Source organism: Poeciliopsis prolifica, unplaced genomic scaffold, assembly GCF_027474105.1.
Source record: "Poeciliopsis prolifica strain line A6 unplaced genomic scaffold, Auburn_PproV2 SCAFFOLD004, whole genome shotgun sequence".
In the NCBI taxonomy this organism is placed as follows: domain Eukaryota; kingdom Metazoa; phylum Chordata; class Actinopteri; order Cyprinodontiformes; family Poeciliidae; genus Poeciliopsis; species Poeciliopsis prolifica.
Window position 1 is genome coordinate 14,055,808 of NW_026562379.1, and position 22,718 is coordinate 14,078,525.

General features: G+C 38.4%; 1 protein-coding gene across 1 annotated transcript in view; it reads left to right on the plus strand.

Moving 5' to 3' along the window:
* Positions 1–931: 931 nt before the first annotated feature.
* Positions 932–22,718, plus strand: part of LOC129358997 (LHFPL tetraspan subfamily member 6 protein) — a 61,531-nt gene continuing 39,744 nt past the window's right edge. The window contains exons 1-2 of the mRNA XM_055028315.1: positions 932–1,249; positions 3,310–3,810. Of these exons, the coding sequence (XP_054884290.1) occupies positions 3,423–3,810 (388 nt within the window). The 5' untranslated portion in view covers positions 932–1,249; positions 3,310–3,422. The remainder of the gene's footprint in view (positions 1,250–3,309; positions 3,811–22,718) is intronic.

Consider the following 22,718-nt stretch of genomic DNA (forward strand, 5'->3'; position numbering starts at 1 on the left):
CTGTTTTGGTCCGTGTGGAATTAACGTTCGGTCGGACTGTGTGCCGAGCGTCACAAAGTTCCGACTGCCGCGGACATATAGTGCTGTGAAAATACTTAAAGTAAAGAGATTATATTACAAAAATGCTTTTTCTGTGTTATCCACATAATTTAGATGGTTCAACTTTGAAAGAAAATATCAGTTTCATTCAATAGGCATATAGTGAGGAAACATTGTCAAATAGGACAAAATACTTTGAAGAAATTAGGGCAAACTGATTTGATTTAGTGAATGCATCCAAACAAATTGAACAGTTTCACAAATATCTTGCGTATTATTCATTACTTACTTATTTTTACAATATCCATTCAACACTGACCAAACAAACACAAAATTCGGCAGCTCTGAGTTCTGTCCTACTAAGTTGTCTATACCAAATAATTTTCTTGCAGTGCGATGGTTTCTATTTCTTGATGTATCTAACACAATATGGGATAATTGTCATAATTTTATGTCGGAGATTTTTATCAAACATGCAGTTCCCTGCTTAGTGAGAACAGAGTGACACAATAAGAGACACTTTAAGATGTTCAGGTACAATTAAAACATATATGAATTGAAAATCTTGAAAATATGATGGACTCGTTTAAGAATTTCAATGGCAAAAAGTTCTTATTAATCAAAACTCTTAAGTGATAGTTTTTTAAATATTCTTCAACATAAAATTCCTCTAGCTTAACACTTAAATACATGAGACAATTTAGCTTTTCAAAGTGTCTGTAAATGCAACTAGAGCAGCGCTGACTCTGGCTCCTGGGTGGGGATTTGTCTGATTGATGGTCACCTCCTCGCAGCCTCCTCCCTCCCCGCCTCTCTCTCTCTCTCTCTCTCTCTCTCTCTCTCTCTCTCTCTCTCTCTCTCTCTCTCTCTCTGTCTCTCTCTGTAAGCAGGAATGTGTGATCCGGACTCCGGTCAGTGAGCGCCGCTCCGCTCGTCTGTCTCCGCGCAGCGCCGGAGTGAATCATTAATTCAACGCTTCGCTTGTATCGACGAGGAGGAAGTGATTTGTGTGCGGATTCTGCGGAGACGTTTTGTACAAAAAAAATATATATATATATCGCATTTCAGACTCTTTACTCTATCGGAATAATTTTCTCAGCTACTCGGCTGGAGAAAAAGTTTCCCCTAAGACCCACAAGCAGCTGGACTCTGCAGATGTAAACACCCTCTCCAACATCGAGCGCACCTTACATCGGATTTCTTCCAACATGTAAGATTTCACCCTTTTTTCATTTTGCCGTTTAATTATTGAAACAGATCTGTAAATCTGTGTAGCATGAGGTCACCCCTAAGATCCCTGCATGTTGGTGAAGAAGTGGCAGCTCTTGCTGGGACCTGAAGTCTCATTTCTCAGCTAAATGTGTTCATTATCAGATTATGTTGGTGGTGCATAGTTGTTAATTAACAACCCATAAGGCATAGTGTTTAAAGTTCTACTATGGCACGTGCGTGTGTTATAAATTGCTACAGTTCATCAGGAACTGTAACTTTGTGTATTAAACATATCTCACGCATGTGTATGCAAAGGCAACAAGTCAAACATGTGAATAAGTTCTGACAAGTATTATTTATACTATGACATTGTTGTCGTGACGCACCAATCAATCAGTCAGAGGTGGGAATCTGTCAGTACCTTGATCAGCTCTGATCAGAGCTTGTCAAATACTGAAAATCATAGGTTTTTTTAAAAAAATTATCATTTAGTAGAAGAGCATGTGTTTTGATGTTCTTTTTTGAGTTGGATAAAAATCAGATTAAGTTTGAGGACAAATATGCTTTGAAGTGCAAATGGCAATATAAATGTCTGATGCCTCTATCAAAAATCTTGAAGCATGACAATTTTGCTTCCAATGTGTTGGGAAACTGTTATTGGGCAGAAAAAGTTTGAAATATAATTAAATCCTCATGTTGCAGGGTTGTATCTATCAATTAGAGCTTGTCCAATTTTCCTTTAATTGACTCTGATAAGTGATCTGCTGGACAAATCTGATTTATTTTTTCCATTGATTAGCTACATCAAAGCTATGAAGTCCCACAATTCTTGGTCAACAAACACACCCATTAGTAGCATGTAGTGTTATGTAATCTTTTTAGTTTTGTAGAAAAACTGGATACATAGATAGGAGATTGGTATGCATTTGTTGTATGTTCTGTTGGATTCAAAACCATTACTATCAAGAAAATACAATCCTGCAGATTTCAACTGTTGAATGGGTTGTTTCCTTTAAAGAACAAACAGAATAGTTGAATCAGTCAGACTTCCAAGAAAATCAGAAATCTAAATTGGCCCAGAGACGTCTGACCGGTGCATCTTTACCTTGCAACAGTTTGAGTAACAAACAAAAATCACACACGTGAGTAATATTTGAATTATTATAGGTGTAGATGCAGCAGTCAGTCATTCAGTGATGAGAAAATTTGTCTTTATAAACTCTGGTCAGGATTAGTAGGTAAAATACTGAACAAATCAACATTTTGTCAGTATTTACTAAACAAATCAACAGAAGAAATCCCATAGTTTTCAGTGTTTGAGTGCACCAACCAACAGCAAGAATTTTCTGTTTTTTAGTTTAATCAACATCAGTTAGGAATTAGCTTGACATGCTTGATGCATTAATGACAACAATCTTGTAATATCTTCATTTGCTGCTGAATTCAAAGAGATTACGTATATAAAATAACCTGCAGTACTTTTTTCCCTCTTTATATGTGGAAAAATCTTAAGTGGTCAAAATTAGAGGCACAAAAAAAAAAGAGAAAAAAATCTATATCTGTCAGATAAAAAGGCTGATTGGTGCATTTCTACTTGGCGGCAGATAAATTATGTAAATAAATGAAATCCAAAAATACTTTCAATTTGCTCATCTAAGTTGAATTGATTAAACCATTTGCAGCTGTTTGAGTTTGATCATGCCGCCGTTTTGTTTACTATTAATCAAATCACAATTATGTCTAATCTATACTGCATAAGGCATTGGATCTTCACATAAACAACAAACCAATTTCTGTTATATCTCTGTCCATATTTAATTACTTTTTATAGCAAAAAACAACAATTAATCACGAAGTTAACCATTAGTGGAGGCATGTTAATTAGAAATAATAACCTCTTTGACACTTTCTGTTTTTATAATGACCAGATAACACAATTCTATTTTTCCCCTTATCTAGCTGATTCTTTTTTTTTGCTGTTTTACAATCCGACAACTTGTTTGCATGGAGAGACTGTGCGTCAGCACTCAATCTGGCTGTTTCTCCTCCTACTGACAGGGATCCAGAGTCACTGAGTAGGTGAAGACTGCACGTGTTAAATGCTCGCTTCAAGCCTTCCAGCGACACAGCAACTGCTCATTTAACTGCTGTCCTGCTCAGTGACCATATTTATGATGGCGTCCAGTCTGACATGCACGGGTGTAATCTGGGCCCTGCTGTCCCTGCTATGTGCCGCTGCTTCCTGCGTTGGCTTCTTCATGCCCTACTGGCTGCTGGGAACGCAGATGGACAAGCCCGTGTCTTTTGGCACCTTCCGCCGTTGCTCCTACCCGGTGAGAGACGAGGAGAAGCAGATCACGGTGATGCTGGAGCAGTGCGGGCGCTACGCGTCCTTCCACGGCATCCCGAGCCTGCACTGGAGGATCTGCACGGTGGTGACGGGCGTGGGCTGTGGCCTCCTCCTGCTGGTGGCCCTCACAGGTCTGATGGGCTGCTGCATCTCCGACCTCATCTCCCGTACAATCGGTCGTGTGGCCGGTGGAATCCAGTTTGTTGGAGGTGAGCAAAATCTTGTGAATCTGAACTCTGCTTTCCCTGTTTTGATTTGGGTTGATATTTAAGAAAAGCTTATTGAGTTTGTTAAAAAGCAAACAAACAAAAAAAACCTTTCCACTGTATTTAAAACTTATTGGTCTGGAAATTCTCCTTGAACTTTTATATACATAGATTTCCTTTTAATTGTTACTTTCAAATACATTCAGTGTATTTTATGAAGATTTGAGAACTGGGTTGGGGTTCATGACCCTAAATATGCAGCCTAAGCTACAATGAACTAGACCATATTTGTGTGTTAGAATGGTCCAGTCAAAGTTCAGACCTAGGTGCGGTTGATAATCTGTGGAAAGTCAAAAGAAAAGTCAGAAAACTACTGGTCACAATGTCAACTTCTAGAAGTACACAACAGTCAGAGGTATATTTCAAAAGACTTGTAGCTCAAAGTGGTTTTACAAAGTTTTGCTTTCTGTAAAAACATGCATCTTTTTCTTTCATCCTTAAAATTGTTCAGTATTTTGTGTTGTTACATTATATGAAATCCCAGTAAAGTACATTAAAGTTTGTTTTTGCAAAATGTGAAAAAGTTCAAGAGGAAGTTATTCAAGTTTTATTTAAGGCTTTATTTAAGTTATTATGAACATAATTTTATAGAGATTTCAACAAAGCATTGGTGAGGAAATAAAAGATTTATACATATTGTAGCTCTGCTGATTTCCCAGTAAACCCTGCTTCTCTGCTGAACAGGAAATGAAGTCTCTATGTGAGCTTTAGTTATGCTTCTGAAGTTCTTTTTAAATTTTTTGTCCATTTTTTTCCAGCAGACTTATGTTTGGAATGAAGCAAGATTGTTAGAATGTTTTTAAACATTGCACATCAAACTGGATTTCTAATGAAACAAAAAGTCTTGCTGTGTTTGCAAGTGTTTGGTTGCAGTTCACTGAAACATTTGGACTGCGTCTGGCAATATTGCCTTGTGAAGTTGTGGAAAGCCATCAAATGAGCTCAAATTCTGTTCTCTGTAGAATTTTTTTTTTTTTTAAGTTTTAAAGAAGTCCCTGCCCTTTTGGGTTTTTTTTTTTGTTGTTGTTTTTTGTTTGTTTGTTTTGCTCTCAGAAAAACAGAAACCACATTTTGTTTGTCTGTTTGCCGTAAGTTAGACCCAGCTTGGCTCGGCACCAGCTTTTGTTTGTGTGCGTGCGCTGTTTGGCTTTTTGCACATGTGCTCTCTCGGGACGGGAGGTCTGAGGGAAGGCTTCCACTGAAGCTGCAAATTTTCCCCCTCGCCCCAGTTTAAGAAGCTGTGGCGCTCCAGTCCCTCTCATTAACTCAGAAAACGTTTGCTTGCATACTGTGGCTCACCACTCTGCTGTTTACAATCCTCATCACTTCAACTTGGATTTAAAACGTGATGGGACAGAGAAGCAGGTTGCGAGCTGATTTAATGGAGCTGCTGCGTTTTCCAGAAGGACAAATAAAGAATCTACAGAAGACTAGCATGTCCTAATTCTAAAAGGATTAGCTTCTCGGGAATTTCTTTAGCATTAATGATGTATAATAAGGCGGACGATTAAGGTGAAGTCTGCTTGGGTTACTCTGAAGTCTGCCCTTTTTACATAAGGAAAGCTTTTTTTAAGCGTCACAGCTATATGCAAGCTGCTATATGTGGCTGCAGGATTAAAAATTTCTGTCTATCCTTTTTTTTAGCTTTTTTTTTTTTTTTCCTCTCGCAGACTCACAAATCCAGACACGCATGAATTTAGATGGTGGGAGAGTGAAGAAAGGCGGCATACAATGCAAGAGACACCGCTCAGGTCTTTTCATCCTGAATGCTATAGCGAGCCAAAGGGCAGAGATGTCTCAGAAGGGCTAATTGGAAGTGACACAACTGAGAAGCTCAGTGGGCTGTTGCATGCATTGTCTTCTGTCACTTCCAAAAGAGTGCCGAGATATTCAGGCGGGCGAGGGAGGCCGAGGGGAAACGAGTGATTGAAACATTTGACGTTCGCTTCTTATTAGCTGTGAGAAATAAAGATCCGCAGGGAAGCAGGCGGGGTGGGGGCCGAGAAGTGCGATCAGATATCGGCGATAAGCGGGAACAGGGAGAGGAAGTAAATGTGACGAGTAGTGTAAGCGAAGTGTGAGCCTCGCGGTTGGCTGTTTGATAGTAATCCTGTACATCCTTCTGTGTTTTCCCTGAACCTCAAGAGGACCATTAATTAAGAGAGGGCAGGGCATTGTGGAGGTTGCCACAAATAAAATATCAAGCTGAGATCATCTTGCAATATATCTCACTTCCATATAACAGATTAGACCTAAAAGGTTTCATCAGTTCTTTATCTGATTAACTGCAGCTCCCGACAGAAAAACTCTCCAATTGCCTCATCCCAACACAAGGAAGTGAATGTTGCTCCAGAGGTTGTTCCTTGCTAATGGTTGTGGATTTTAGTCGGAGCATGGAACGTTATCAGATTCATAAATCAAAGGCCTGAGAGCTTCATCTGATTTACATTAAACAGCTTTCCCCCCCTTTTGCTTCACAGTTTTTTGTTTTAGTCATCCACAGCGGTGCACGCACTGGAACGGATGTGGCACAGGCGAGCAGTTCAGACGTATAAAGATTCTTGACTCGGATTTGGTTGTTAGGGGATTTGGTCCCTCGCCCCCTCCCGCAGAGGCCTGCCCTGTCTATTCGGGCACCTCATGCAGAACCGCACACAGCAGGAGGAAAAGCTGTTTAAGCTTTGTTTTTAACAGTCACGATTTAGGCCAACTTTCAACCCATTTTTCGTACTTTGTGTGTATCCTTCTATCAGAATAAGGACTTTTGTGTGTCCATTTCAAGAGTGGTTCAATACATTATTTGTATCCTTTAAACTTTTCTGACATTTTGACATGTGGCAACCACAAACTTCAGTGTTCTTTACTGGGATTTTGTGCAATAAGCCAAAACAAAGTAGCACATAATTGTGGAGTGAAAGAAAAACAATGCAGCTAGTCCGAGTGAATTCTGGAAGAGAATCTGTTTGTGGCTAGAAAAGACTTGTGACACACCCACAGCTAGAGCTACAATCGAATGGTTTAAATTAGGGGTGTCCAACTCCAGGTCTAAGTGGCTGGAGTCCTGCAGGACTTGTCCCTTCTCTGGTATGCTTGAACCAAATAGTTGAAACCTCCTCATGGGCCCGAATAGACTAGCAAAGGCCTTGTGATGAATAATTCATTTGAACATTTGATGTGCATATGACTTGAACAAGAAATAAAAAACATCCAAGACATGTGAGACACTGCAGGTTTTACCTAAATATAAGTGACAGTTTTACATTTCTTATTCTAATAATTCATCATCACCCTGAACCCAACACGACCCATTGGAGACAGTTTTATATATTATTAATAAGAATCAGTTTTCATTTGAAGTATTTTTGACTGGCAGAACCTCAGAGCTATACCTGAGATGGTATCTGATCTGTTTCTTATTCTGTGGGAATGTTTCTCAAAAAGAAATAGCTGTGGTAGAGTTAGGGCTCAAAAACATTTGCTAAACTTTATTCAAACAGAGTTGCGCTACGATGTGGGACAGATATGCTGGGGAACAATGAATCTCTTTATATTTCAGTTTAATGTTTCTACCTTTTAAATTTTATTGGAGCTTCATTTCTCGGAACTTTTCATAAAATTTTCTTTCTCCCTATTGAGCTAGGTTTGACAAATTGTCGTCTTGTTTAACCATCAAAAAGTGCTGCAGACTTAATGCTAAATATTTTCATTAGTATAAAATCTCCAGATGTTTATAAATGCTGAATTCCTGGCAGTGGCTGCCTCTCAGAGCTGATTAAATGGAGCGATTTTAGTAAAATGTGCTGTGAACTGGCTCAGACATCTGGATTTTTGTCTCAGATCTCCAAACTTTGCCTGAGACAGTCTAATTCTCTTGCTGTGTGACTGGCTTGAAGGGATTTATATTGTAGATTTGCTAGATGCCAAAGCCAATGATAGCTTAAAAATGAAATCTCAAAATTAATTTCAAACTGGCAGAGAAAGGGAAAGGAGTATGCCAGAAGCCCAGAAGTCTGACCCATTTTTCCATTGCACCTGATATGAGCCCTTGTTGCTTTGCCTTCAAAAATAATGGTGGGCTAATTAGTGCATGCCTGTTAGATAAATAACAAAAACCAACAGCATCTGTTCTCAGTACATAAAGCAATGCATATTTTAATGGTTATCTTGTTGAGAAGAACAATCAACTGAAACTTCAGATAAAAATCTCGCGATTGAACTTGAGATTATTTTTTTCCAAGTTCTGTATTTTCTTTGGTTCTGCTTATCCACATTATCCTTTGTAGTACAATGTTGTGAAAAAAGTATCTTCTTTTTTGTCACTTTTACATTTTTCAGATTGTCCAACAAATTTTAATAGCATACAAAGAGAATCTGAAAAAATTTAAAATCCCAAAGTGCCTTTATGCCTGTAGAATGAGGACACGGCTTATATATAACTTACATGGTAATGTGAAGTAGGTTAAATAATGCCAAAAAGTACTTCATCACACTGATCTAAAGAAACTCAAGAACACATGAGTAATGTATTATTGAAATCTGCCAGCTATAAATGGTTAGTAAGCCTTTGGGATTCCAGAAACTACGATAGGAATCATTAACCACAAACAGGGAACAGTGACAAACCTTTCTTAAGTGTCCAGTCTACCAAATCAAGTCCAAACCAAGCATGGATGATTCATTCAGGAAACAACCAAAAACAAAATTGGAACCACTCACTTGCTGTAGTTAAAGACAATTTTCATGATTCATCAATAAAAACAGAGGGTATAGCAAAAATGGCTGACATTGCTGACCAAAAAGGAGCACAAAAGGTGAGCATTTGCTATAGTTTTTCAGAAAAATAAAATCATACCTACAGTTGAACATGGAGGTTGTAGCTTGATGGTTTGGAGCTGCTTTTGCTGTTTTAGGGACCTTGAAGACTTTGGCTTTTTGTCATTAAATACTTATACAGGAACTTGCCTGTTTTCTTTGTGCATTGGGATCCATTCAGGAACAAGCAAGAACACTATGATATCTAATGGGTTTAATTCATGTGAGAAAGTTGTTATTTTTCTTTTTCACAGTGAATAAAAAAAACATTATTTGAACAGTACTGGTCCAGAGGAATCAAAATTGAAACATTTTTTTCAAAACATGACTGAATCTCTCAAAAATATTGTTTTGACCTGCAGAGAATATCAGTGCAACCAAACTCATTTTAGGTCCTGATAAAAATGTCAGGCGAGATGGCCGCTCGAAGCTGGAGGGTGCAAACCATATTTCATTGAGGACGTGTACAAACTGCTGAGTCTTCAGAAAATGAAGGTGAAAACAACAAGACAAACACTGCGATGCATGACGGCCTTTTCCGGGAGTTTGTTGGGACAGCTTGCGGTGGGGACACAGAGGACTTTCTTACAGGCTGCTGCTGTGTGAACTTACAAGGTGCTGCATCTCTCAGGTTTGAAATAGCTCCATGCAGCATTTTCTCTATCATTAGGGATGGCTGTGGTCAGAAGGAAATCCTGTAATTTGAATATTTCTGTCAATGTAGGGTAAAGTACAAAGAGCTGTTTGGTTTGAAAAGAAAAATTTAATGTCATCAGGGTGCGATGAGATTAAATTATTGATTAGAGACATTTAATGTCTATTACATTATACATTAGTCAAGAGTTCTGACACCTCTTTGATAAACTAAGATCAGAAAATGTGGGTTTTCTCATGCGGCTCCATTTCCCTGTGAGGCGTTCTGGAGCAAAGTGACAAACTTGTCTTTCAGTTGACACGTATTTATCTTTTGAACAGTTGCAAAGCTTTAGATTCTGACCTAGAAAGTGTATGACCTTTCAAACAGGTTTAAATAAAAAAAATCATTTAGCCAAAGCTGATAAAACACAGATTTTTTTCCAGAACTAAAGGCTGTGTTTGTGGAGGGAAACAGTTCAGGATTTTGGCTCTTACCTCCAGAGTTTGAACAGATTTGTTGGCAGCTCTGCTTGAATACTTCTCACCCCGCCTCCACTGAAGCTGCAATTGATCTGAAATATCAAATAATTGGCTGTGGTGCCTTTTGGGAAAGCTTCTCCATTTGGTTTTCTGGTTGAATGGTTGTGTTTACTTCTGTTTGCTACGTTTTTGCAGACAGTGGTGTGGAATGTCAGGAAAGGAACAATATGCCCGGATGATTCAGAGATATAACTGTTTCACCTGAGTTTTATGCCTATTTAAAAAGAGTAGCTCAGGATACTTCATATACTTCAGCTGCTCTAAACTTAATGCTTTTAGCACAACTCTGCTTTATGTATAACAGTTACGCAAACAGGAAAAGCTTCTTTCTCTTTTCAGTTAGTCACACAAGAGTATTTATCTGTGGATCTTGAAAACAAAAACGGTTAGTTGGGGAAAATATGAAAAACAAAAAATGTGTGAGAACTCACTAGATGACCTGTGCACACCTTTAAACTAAAACATTTTGAAATAACTTCTGTTTGTTCGTTAGTCAATCTTTAGATTGATTCTATCAGTATCCGACATCTTCACTTGACAGTATTTGCCTACTCCGCTTTCCAAATATTTCAAATGCTATCCACATTTCAGGTGATACTACAGAGATCAGCTTGCAATCATTTAAAAGAAGATTTCAGGCCAAACCTGACAGGTATTTGGAACAATTCATAACTTTATCCATCGCAGTTCCATCTGAAGAGAAGTCTCTCCAGAGCCTGATGCTGCCACCACCGTGTTTCCCTCTGGATAAAATATTAAAATATATGGCTGTAATATACAGTGTTGGTTGTGTACAAAATAGATCATTTGCCGTGAGTCATAGTTCAAAGGTTCGACTTTGGATTCTTCAGGCCAATTTTGTTTAGAGATTTTTCTAAAAGATTTCTGTAGAGTATTTTAACTGTACTCATTAATCTAGACATATGAAGAATGTGAACTATTTTTGTTACACGTAAAACACAACCAGTTTACTTGTAAATTTTTGAAGCTCACTCAGTGTTGCTTTCAGCTTCTTTGGCAGTCTTCCCTGACCAGCTCAAATATTTTCTTTTCTTTAATTGAAAACAGTTTTTTAAAATAGTAATAGTAATAATATTTTCCTGGGCTACGGGTAACAACATACCAAGTAAGTGACCAATGCAAACATATTGACATTTAAAGCTTTATTAAATATCCTTTATATAAACTGTTTTAGAGACTGGAGATGTTTTATGACGGTAGCAGTATGGTCTGTTCTTGACCCCCTCTCCTGTCTAAACTCCAATATTATTAGACAACAATTTGGATATTTACTGCAAACAAACGTTCAATTAACACTAACTTCATTTCAAAAATATGAACTATCCTTTTAAATGTAGAACTTACCAGGTATCTAAACTGCCAGTAAAGGTGACCTGTTAAACACAACATGTAATATAGAAGTCTGGTCATGTGCCATCAAGGCCACATGAAATTAACTGCTCCACATCTGTCTGCACTCCCTTTGAGGCTCAGAGGGTACACCAAGGACATGAACACGAGTTATAGTTATAAAGACACATCTATAAATTACAGATGGGCGGCCTTTATTGCCACCATAATTTTGCCAAAGGTTGTTTGGCTTCGTCTCGTGTTGTCCTGTGTCAGAGCTATACCAGCGCCGCCAGGAGCTTTGTCCTTGTGTCGGCTTTGGGAGCTCTTGCCAGCTGGATCCCAACCAGCTCCAGAATGTTGCGCTTCCACTCCCCTCTCACCGCCGGCTCTCTTTTTCAAGAGGTACAACAACATGAAATTGCATCCATATGAGGAAGGCTCCAGGATGAAGAGCTCATCTTCCTGTCTGTAATAGTGTCTCTTGACACTCTTTGTTTAATGGTGTCACGACGCAACACATTTCCGGAGAGCTGGGTAAACATTTCCCTGTTGCGCTGTATTCCTTCCTCCTTTCAGGCCTGCCAGTTTGGTGGGATGAAGATGATGATGAACTGCGTTGTCTTGTTTGTCATGCAGCGATTGCATAAAGAAAATGAGATTGCAGCAGCAATATGTTTAAACCACAAGTTTATTTTTTTTTTGCTGGACATGAGCTTTCTGTAATGGTGTTTAGAATGCTCTCTCGCTCTTCATTGGGTACGTTTCCGGCCTCTAATGGTTATAAAGTGGATCTATCTTCCTCTGGGTTGATTGATCACCTAAAGTACAGACCACTCTTGCACTGTAATATGCTCATTCAGCCCAGCAGCCTTTTTTTCCTGGATGTACAGTTCTCTCAAACCCCCACCGACTACGAGGATGTTTGGAGTCAGAGAGCCGTGAAACGTAGTCTGTGTGCCAGAGGCGCTCTGTTCTCCCCAGTGCTTCAGTCTATCCTCACTTTCTCTTCAGATTCTCCTATTTTTGTCCTTTATCTGTTTTTGTTTCTTCTATATTATTTCCAGTTCCTTCAGTCTTTAACTCTGGTTTGACCTTTCCCCCTGTTCCTGCTTTCTGTCCACCCATCTGTCCCTCTGCTCTGCTCTGCTCCTTCATCTCCTCCTTCCCATAGATGAGGTCAGCAACCAGTGACCCAAAGAATGGACCAGGGCTCAGATAGAAACACAGAACAAAAAGAACAAGATACAAAAAATATCATGTTAAAATAACGAGAGAGACAGTAACAGAGACAAGGGCGGAAAGACTGGCATCAGCAGGGATTTAGTTTTGTCAAACAGGAAGTGTGTGGAACCAAAGAAGAGACAGAAGGGTTATTTCAGAAAACCCCTCTGTTAAGTCATTGTTGTTGCTGGTACAGCAGCAGGCGTGCTGCATATTGAGCAGTTTTTTTTCTGTCACTGGGTACAAAACTGGTCCAGAAAGTGTGTCTGGTGTGTCTGCAGTCATGTCTGGCATTGCTGCAGCTGTAAAAACAGAGAGCTGTGGGAGTTTGACAGCACATTTCTCTGAGGAGGAATGAATTCAGAAAGCACCGGAATTTGGTTGTGTATAAAAAAATAATCTAGTGAAGTATTGGTTTGTTCACAGAAAACGGCTTTCAAAAACAATAACAAAAATATCTAGAGGTGTATTGTAGTGATTGTGATTTTTTAATTTTTATTTTTTGAGTCAGATCTAAAGATTACCCAATTAAAAACTTTATCTTGGTTTCCAATCATTGATCTTTTCTTTGCCATTGCCAGTTTGCTTAACACATTTTTTTAAAAAATATCAATTGGCAGAATCTATTATTTCTGTCAATGGAGTTTCTCACAAAAAAAGGAAAAATGTTCACATTTAAGAAATTAAAAATTTTAAGACCCATTTTTGGCCTAACATTGAGGTCACTTTTTTTGTCTGCCTTTTTCAAATCTTCCAGAATCCCCCATCTGGACTCATCAAACTCATCAACCTTCAATAACCTTTATTTTGCACCTTTTCTGTATAAGAATTATGCTCAACAACAACAAAAAATACCCAAAATATGACAGACAGTGGCACAGTGGCAGGTTCTGGGCTGCAAGGTTCTTTTCAGATATGCGCTGCTTTTCAGCTGAGCATGTCAGCCTGTCGATAGGAGGACGTAGGCGGCTTTCTGTGAACATGAAGTGATAATCTGTTGTGTGTCTGTGCGAAACAGCTTGTGTTTCCGTATCACTTTTTGGGCAGCGTGTTAGAATGGAATATTGTCACATTAAAGATAAGCTAAGTCATGCTACCCTTGCTTTATTTTGTTCTGCACCAGCGGCATCTTTTATCACAACACCTGAGCTGAGTAAATGGATGGAAAGCTCTGTTCACAGTTATTAGAAACTGTGTTTTGTCTTTTTTTTGGGGGGGATAGGGCTGGGGGGGAGTTGAGGGGAGTTGGAAGTTAATAATAACACAGATTGATGAACATTGTGTTATTAACTATAAGTGTAAAAATCCATTCAAGGTTCTTACTACTAAGTCAAAATAGAAAGAAACCCATACATCGCCTTTTTACAGTTTTCATACCCTTTCAGTATCACACAATGGCTGTCGACTGACAGACCAGGCAAGGAGAGCATTAATTACAAACGCAACCAAGAAGTCTATTGCGACATTGGAGGAGCTGCAGAGAGCCAGATCTCAGGTGGGAGAATCAGTTGAATGGATGTTTAGTACAGATAGAAGAACATGTGGATGGTCAAAAGACCAAAATTCTAATTTTTAGCATTTTTAGTAACTTTATGTATAGAAGAAAACTAACACTTCCCGTGGCCCTGAACAGATTTCCCCCAACGTGGAATATGGTAGTGGCTGTAGGGATGTTGTTTCACAGAAGGGACAGGAAAGTTGGTCAGAGTTCATGGGAACATGGGTGGAGTAAAATACCGTAACATTTTGCAAAGAAATATGTTGGAGGCTTCAAAAAACTTTAAACTGGGGGAACGTTCACCTCCAGCAGGACAATGATCCAAAATAAAAGACAGAGTTGCAACAGAATTTGAGAATTTCTACTTTACAGCTCTTGCTCTACAGTTTGCTTTGCAGTTTCTCTGGTTCACCCCCAGTAAGGATTTCACAACCGCGTTTTATGTAAACATATTGATGAAACAAAAATCTGAGGACTTTGGCATTAGGTCTCACTAGATTAGACACCTCTACAATCTGAAAAGCCATTATTGCTACATTTTTTTGTGTATAGAAAGCAGCCTTAGTTTTGTACAGCGCTGCTTTTATTGGAGCTGCACAGTAAATTTAATTGCAGCTGTCATCACTTCAGTGTGTGCAATATTGCAATTGCAAAGGAATGCTTAGATGCAATATTTTGTAGGTTATTATATTTACAGTGAAAGGAATCTATGCCCTGCATATGGCCAGTTGGATGAACTTTATCTAAGTGAGAGAAGAAAAGAGAGAAAAATGATCCGTGTCTTCATCACAATTTTAAGCAAGTGTTTTTTAATCAAGTGTTTTCTTTATATTGTGGAGTTCCAGCTTTTGGCTTTACATTCTAATATTAGAAGTTGGAGGGACTGAAATGTGAATATTTTCAGACTCAGGAACCTTCATTTTTAAATATACATATTCAGCCTTTTATTGCATCCCATGATATACAAAAAAACAAACTAATGTTCTCAGAAATGTTAATTGCATTTAAAGGCACTAATAGAGTTAGTTGGTTTAGAGTTACTAAATAGAGTTTTACTTTAATGATTCTGGGATAATAGACAAGAAGTTAACCATTAACATGCAACTAGTGTGAATCAATCTCAGATTTAATTCATATTAAGTCACATGGGCCAAAGTGGTAGCCTAGAAACACAATATTTGCATCATCAGAATGGTATTTTTTGGTCTTTTTAATATTGTATTTATTTAGTCGTGCTAAAAATCTCTTTGCGAGGGAGGGCTTTTAGCTCTCTGTGGTTGAAAAGAAAACAGTGATAGGGACCAAAAGACAGAGGAAATAGCTGTTAACTTGTCACATCCTTGCTACAGACACCTGAAACAATGAATATGTGTGAGGAGATGAATCACCCAACAGACAGATGCCTAACAGATGGTGGAGGCTCCACGTCTCTGTATCAAAGGTGACACACATTGTGGAGGGCATGTTTGATGCCACTGCTGGAGCCTGCGCCCGCAGTGAGCAATACTTTAGTCACCTATGAAAACAAGAGCAAACTCCTTTCAAGCAGGCGAACAAACGGAAGACCAGGAGGAAAACATTCACCACATGTTGTGACCAATAGCAGATAAACGAGATAACCGGGAGAACCCACATTTGACCCGCTATAGATATCTTTCACTGAGTCAGAGACTGAATAAATGTAGAAGTATAGATTGGCCATAAGTCCTGTGGGATAAAGTAGTTTGCTCAGTATTCATGGCCTGGTTTTACAGTCTCAGAGGCACCATGCCTTTAACTCTACAGTTAATTATCTCGTTCATCCTGATGAGGGGGATGTGGAGTCAATACTTCTTTTGTGTTGCCCTCTGGTAGGTCAAGTAGCAGAGCTATGAGAAACCAGAACTGGTCCTGGATATATGGAGGCAAATTCACACGTTGATATGAAGCACAGTGCAGAGATGACTCTGTACCAACTGAAAAACAGCCTCAGTACATCCTCTCTTAGTTTTTTGGGGGTTTTTTACCTTAAAAACTACTGATACAAACACACGTCATAATCCTACTGGGTAATGCACACACTCTCATAGGAGAGAGCCGTTTCTTCCCTTTAAGTTGGGAATGCGTTATTGCTTTTTTTTCTAAGTGTTCAAGATTCTCAGTGAGAGAAAGATATAAATGACTTTCCACCATTTTATGCAGGATTAGATCAGCTTACTCCAGTAAGAAAGGTCACCCAGACAATTGCCGTCGCACTCCCAGACACCGACAACAGGTGAGGAAGGCGTGAAAAGTAGTTGTAGATCAGCTCAGCGGGGGATGTGGGTCACCTGTGCCCAGGCGTTTGTCTGTCAGGCATCCTGTCATGACCTGATGTCAGCAGCTGCAGGTCTGAAAGGCGTGTTCACCCTTTGAAGTGAGAATTGCTAATTTTCTTGAATCTCTGAGTGTGTTTTTAAAAGTCTCTGTAAATATTCAGTGGCTAATAAGTCAGCTCATTCTAATTCCAGCATTTAGTAGACTTCTGTTCCCACCTGCTTTCAATAAGAGTGAATTTGATTAACCTGTTTGAAAGTTCAGTTGTCCTTAAATTTGGATATTTGCTCCTTTGCATAATTTAACTGAAGCCAAACTTAGCTAATTATTCAGTTTTGACCCTTTTGCTGTCCACTAGAAAGGCAAAGAAGAGGCTGAAGGGACCATTCTGAGTGCTAATAAAAATGGCATCACCTGATGTAATTTCAAGTCAATAAATTAAATTATTGAATTGTATTTTAAGAGACTGGCATTATTTTTGTGGAATTGTCCAGAATATATGTCACTTAAACAATAGAAAAAAGTGTTCAAGTGATTCATCATGAATCAGTTTTCCACATCACAAAAACAAAGTATTGTAACATGAGCGTATAGATTTTAATACCCACTGTGGGTCTGCATGTGGTTTAGTGTATCAATGACCTCTGTGCTGAGACTGGAATCCCCTTCTCCTGTCTGCCTCAAGGAATGTTGGGAATTTAGGGGTAAATATATTCTGCTGCTTGCCTCAGAAAACTACCACACATTTAAAACGAGACATGATGTTCAAATGAACATCCGTACGTCTTATTTAGTTTGTGATTTGAATGATAACAGAGTCCACGATTCCTGCTTTTCTCCCATCACATATTCAGCTCATGTGAACTAGAAATGACAGCTCCCCCAAGAGACAGTGTGGCTCAGTTTGTTTGTCGAGTGATCAATATAAATAAGAACCTCTTTGAAACTGGTACATTTACATTGTGGGGTTTTTTTTAAGTTAATTTTGAAGCTTCAAGGATGGAAAACACACCAAAGGCATTTTGCAGTAATAAGCAAAATGTTATTCTCATCACTATCATAGAATGACAGCTTCCAAATGTGCCGCATGAAATTAAGTATGTTGGGAGAAAAAAAAAAGAGTGTTTGCTTCATTTTTCCCCTTTTCTTTTTTCTGAGGCTGGCATAAGCTGGTGAATAATCACTCCTTTATGGCTTACGGCTGTATATGGTGTAGACTCTGGGAATCTTTTGACTGTTTGGGTAGAACTTAGCTTTGCTTTACTTCCCAGGGCTCTCATTCCAGCCGGCCAGCAGCAGTTGGGTGAGCTTCTCTAATAGGATCCTGTTTCCACAGCAGCATGGGGTGCAGACACAGAGGAGAAAATGGAGAAAGTTGTGGAAAAGTCCCTGGAGTTTTCTAATGGCTTGAGATCCGCTGTTCAAGATAAACAGTTGGAGCTGCAAGTTGCCTTGAGATTCGGAGGCAACACGCCACCATTCTGTTAACAGTACACTCTGCTCCCCGAGTCTATTTTGGTCCTCCTCGGGCAGATTGTTTTCAGGCTTCAACAGTTAAACGGCACTGTGGCGACTGCCCTTTAAGTGAACTTGAATAAGGGGAAAATATTTAGCAACAGCATGAAGGCATAAACAAACCTGAACAAAAATACTCCAGTTTGGCAGTGCAGCCGACTCTGTAAAAGTAAATATAGTGTAATTGTAAAATGATGCTCAATTTCCAACGTGTTTCTGTTTCTGTGTTATCAGTTTCTGTTTCTGTTAAAGTCTCTGAGTTAAACCTCTGTTTATTCACAGTTAAGGGGTTTTCTTATTATTTTAAATTTGGTGTTTAAATCCGAATCTAGCCTGGGGCTAAGCAGGGAGGAACCAGTTAAACCACGCTTGTGGAGACCCAACTGTGTATATTCAAAATTATACATGTAGGCTAATAAGGGATAAAATGTACACCTTCACTGATATTTGGTTAACTGCTTCTGACAAAGTCGCATGTTGATTACGCACTTCAGGGATCAACATTACTCATGTTGATTCCTGCCATTAACAAACTTCTAGCATGAGACAGAATAACTGACCACTGTACGAGACAGAACTGGTTAAATTTATGTTTATCTTTTACATTATGTTACATGAGACATTTAAATTCTTATTATTTTTTATTATTATTTTATTTACATATACTTCACAAGGTAGCGTTAGGTGGTTTGGCTATGAGCTTTTCTTTTATATTTTAAACAGGTTCCAAACTATTTTGTAATTAGTAAAAAAATAATTATTTTGGAAATATGGATGATATAGAAATAATTTTGGATTTCCCTAAAAAACTGAATATTGTAAACTTTACAATGACATTCTTGATGGAAAAGACTAGATAGGGAGACGCAAATACAAAGTTAACGGTGCATAATTTTAGGTTACCACATTGCCCAAATAGACTTAAGTAAAATTATATTTGAGATGGAATGCATGTTGATATTTAACTTGACTTATTTGAGCACAACAATGAAAGACAGTGTCTATTTTGCAACACACCTAAAAAACTTGACATTTCCATACATATTTCTTTATTTTTGTCATATTGAATAATAATAAGCATGTAGTAACTAGCTAAATATGATTTCATTTGAATAAATCAATGTGTTTTTAGCAAAATGAATGCAAACAACACCTTAACTGAGCGGTCCTAAAAATTAACCAAAGAAAAATTTTTGTGATTACATATTTTTACAGAGTATCAAAGGAAGAAGAAACAGCTGCATAAGTACTCTGAAATAAGAGGCCCCTTAGTCAGAATCCCCACTCTGTTCACCAGATGACAAAGTGGTTGGTTGTATTTTAAGGCATTAGGTTCATAATAAGATCTTGTGCAAGCATAACATAAGGTTTCTGGAATGCACAAAGTAAGCTTCTTCCCAGAGGGTCGGGAGAGGCTATAAACAGGACAAAGGACTGTTTCCCCCTTATTTGTATGCACTCATAAAGGTTGTTCAGAGCTGATGGCCAAATATAGGAAAAAACTGCCTCGGTGGAACCGTTTATTGATAAACAAACAGTTGTTATTAGAAAATCGCATCCATATTGGATCATAAACCAAACTGTTGCTGTGATGAGTAGAGTCAGATGTGATTTAGAAATAGCTTCATGGTTGTTGGCAGACACTGATGTCAGCTGTGATATCTTATCTTGTAGCAGGTTTTTTTCACCTGCTATAAGAGCAGAGAATATTAGGAAAAAAGTCTGCGCTCTATGCCTACTCCACCTACACTGCTGCCACTTTCATCCACTTTATTACCATTAGTCACATGCTCCCTCATTTACTTCTTGCTTCTCTCATGTCTAGGCTCATTTTGCTTCAGTGAAAACAAAATATCCCAGAGAACCACAGCTAGAAGTTGAGTTCGGGTTGCTTCCAAGGGGAATGTGGGAACAAAGGTGCTCTTTGATCCTCCAGAATGATTTTGCTCTCTGCTGTGTCTCTGGGTTTGAGCCATTGTGATCTCCATTGTGGTTCCCAGGACTATCATAGTGGGCTTCCTAAAATGCCATGGCAACTTGGCTCTAGTTACATCCAAATATTGCAGAGAGTTTTCCTGGGTGTGATTTAGATTCATACAGAGCCTGAACCCGGGGCTTTTTAATCACATATTCCAGCCATTGCTTGAACTGGCCCATGAGTTGATGTCTCATGCAGGAGATGGTGTGGATCAGTTGAAATGATTAAGTAGAAGTTATTTTCAGCTCGTATAGACTCGGCAGTGTAATGAAAACACCAATCTTTGCTGAGAAGCTCCAAGATAACGCAAACACTGACCACCATCATTTGTCTGTTTGTGTTTTTTCTTTCACTGTGAATAAAGCCAGGCAGAAAAAAGTCATCTCAATCTGTTCAAAAGTGAAAATGAAATCAAATTAATTCTACTCTTGTTGTGTCTGAGCTATTTTGATTTCAGCCCAGAGTATAGATTTTTTTTTTCTTCTAAAATGAAAGCATAAGCCCTGTCACATAGTCCAAAGGTGTTATTGCCTAACTTTGTAACCCTGTGAGTAAATTGGGCAGGAAGCAGCAAGAGTATTACTGAGACCAAAACTTGTGAAGGTGAGGCTGAATGTGGGATTTCCAATTATAGGGTATTTATATATGGAGTCAGGTCTTTTAAAGCTTTACCGTATCGCTCCGTTACCAGAGGTATCACTCACGTCTCCTTATCTCCTGCACTGGCAGCGAAGCCTTGATCATTACTGAATGTGTCTCTGTCATGACTGTCTCAATAGGGGTAGTCTAATGCTTGTTCTTTGTTGGAATTCCCCTCAGGGCAACTCCCACTCCTTCTTCCTTCAGCGTCCCTTTTCCCCATTAGAGCTGGGAAACCAAAGACAAAAGTGAAATTGAATTTGCCTCATTTATAGTATACTGTGAATTTAAAGCAGACATAGGCCAGTGTGAGACTGTCAAGGTATTACAACTGTGAAAGAAAATCTTCCAGTTTTCTACCATAGAAGACTTAATTCAAATCAGTACAGTTTGTTTTTATCCGCAACATATTTATACTGCACTGTTTAAATTGTAAAAAACAAATGTATAATCCCATCTGAAACTTTTGTGTTAAGCCAAAATAATATTTTGAAATACACAATTATAATATCAGTTTATTATGCATGTTTTATTGTTATTGTGAATAGGCTATAGAATATAGAATAAGCAATAAAGTTAGTGGTAGTTTTCAAATTCTTATTGAACAGATTCAGTCCCCTCTCCTCTTTAGCATGATACAAGCAGAGATGTTCACTTTTTTTTTTTCCTAAGTTACATCTCATGTGCTAATCTTTGAAATCAATACTCTCTCATTAGACACATGTCATCCAGTTTGCCTAAAATACAAAGTGGCTATGGGTTCTGAATTTAAACCATTATCTGTAATCCTAATTCAATACATGAATTGTTAAAGTCCATATCTTTTAAACTACTTTTTTAAGTAGGAAAAAAAAAACTCTTGAAAAATTGTTGTTGTTTTTTACAAGTAATAATGTATAACATTTATCCAACTGGAATTGTATATTTGCTTCTAACTTTGAAGATAACACATATAGCTTAACATTTAAAAAAAATCTGAAAAGTTTAAGTAAAAGTAAAAAATCTGAGTGCATCAATTAGGTAATACATTTATTTTGAAGAACCAAATAGTCTTGCAGACATTATTTTAACAATGTGCCAATAGCACTCAAGTAAAGCTTGTTTTGTTTTAGCGTAATCCAAACACACAGCATTCAGTTTTAGAGATATCCAAGTGATCGTTTTTATAAAGCTACAACTATCTGGAACAGGTTTTATTTTATTACCCATCAACAACCCGGGGTGCACAAATCTCTGGTTGATAAAACAAACTTCCTTTGACAGAATATGTTCTTATTTCAACCCGAGGTGCGGTGTGTAGCTTATTTACTGTAATAGTGTTCAATAAAAACAGACAAACTTGCTCTTAAATCTTTTTGATGGCGCAAACTGTCGAGAAACACCACACAGAACCCAGAAATTGTATGTGTGATGTTACAATGGCAACTGGTCATTTATACTTTCTTTTTTAAGACGAATCATATGGATAATATTAATCACTTACTTAAGTGATCCATATTGCCCACTTACTTTTACCCAGTATTAGAGAAGATAAATATTGTTCATGAGATTTACGATTAAAACCACAAGTAAAAATTGAGTTTAGAATCTGTATAGACTAAGTCAAGCAGGACTTACATGTGGGGGATGGGCAGAGCTGTTTTCCCATGTGTGTGTGCCATACAGATGGAGAAAACTTAGCTTACTTGTCCACATTCTTTGGAATCTCATTGAAAAGGCTTTTAAAGAAATGTTACAGTGAACAATTTCAGCAACTTCGAAACTTTTTCCTTTTTAAAAACCTTGGGATACTTTGGTTTCTCTAAGCGTACCATGCCAACTGATTCTTTCAAGGATAAGTTACACCTAATAAAAAGAAGATTATGTCAATTCTCTTGTCTTCACAACGATCCTCTAAATCAGTTACTGGCTGAACTGTTCCTACAAAAGAAGAGGAGGTCAGAAGTCAAAGTTAATTTTCGGAACATCTTTGAATCTCCGTGAAAGCTGCTGGCTAAAAACATTAAATCCGTCAAAGCCGCTCTGCTCAACGTGTTCCTGACTGACCGTGATGCGCTCCAACACCTGACATTTGAAGATAACCACCGAGACCGGGCAAGTGGCCAGAGTGTGGGCTCGAGCGCTCAGTCCCGTTCACGATGGATGCCGAATAGCTTGTCATGTGCGAAAAGGGAGATAACGGAAGTTCAGAAGTCACCAGCAGTAACACGGCGCGAGCTGTCAAGCCAGCAGAAAGTGGACAAAATGTGGGTTTTACTGTTCTGATTGTGTGCTTCATATCACTAGCAGCATCTTTCTATCTCAGTTAGAGATAGAATTAAACCAAGATAGATATTTTTCCTTAGTAATGCTGGCTGTGCCGGT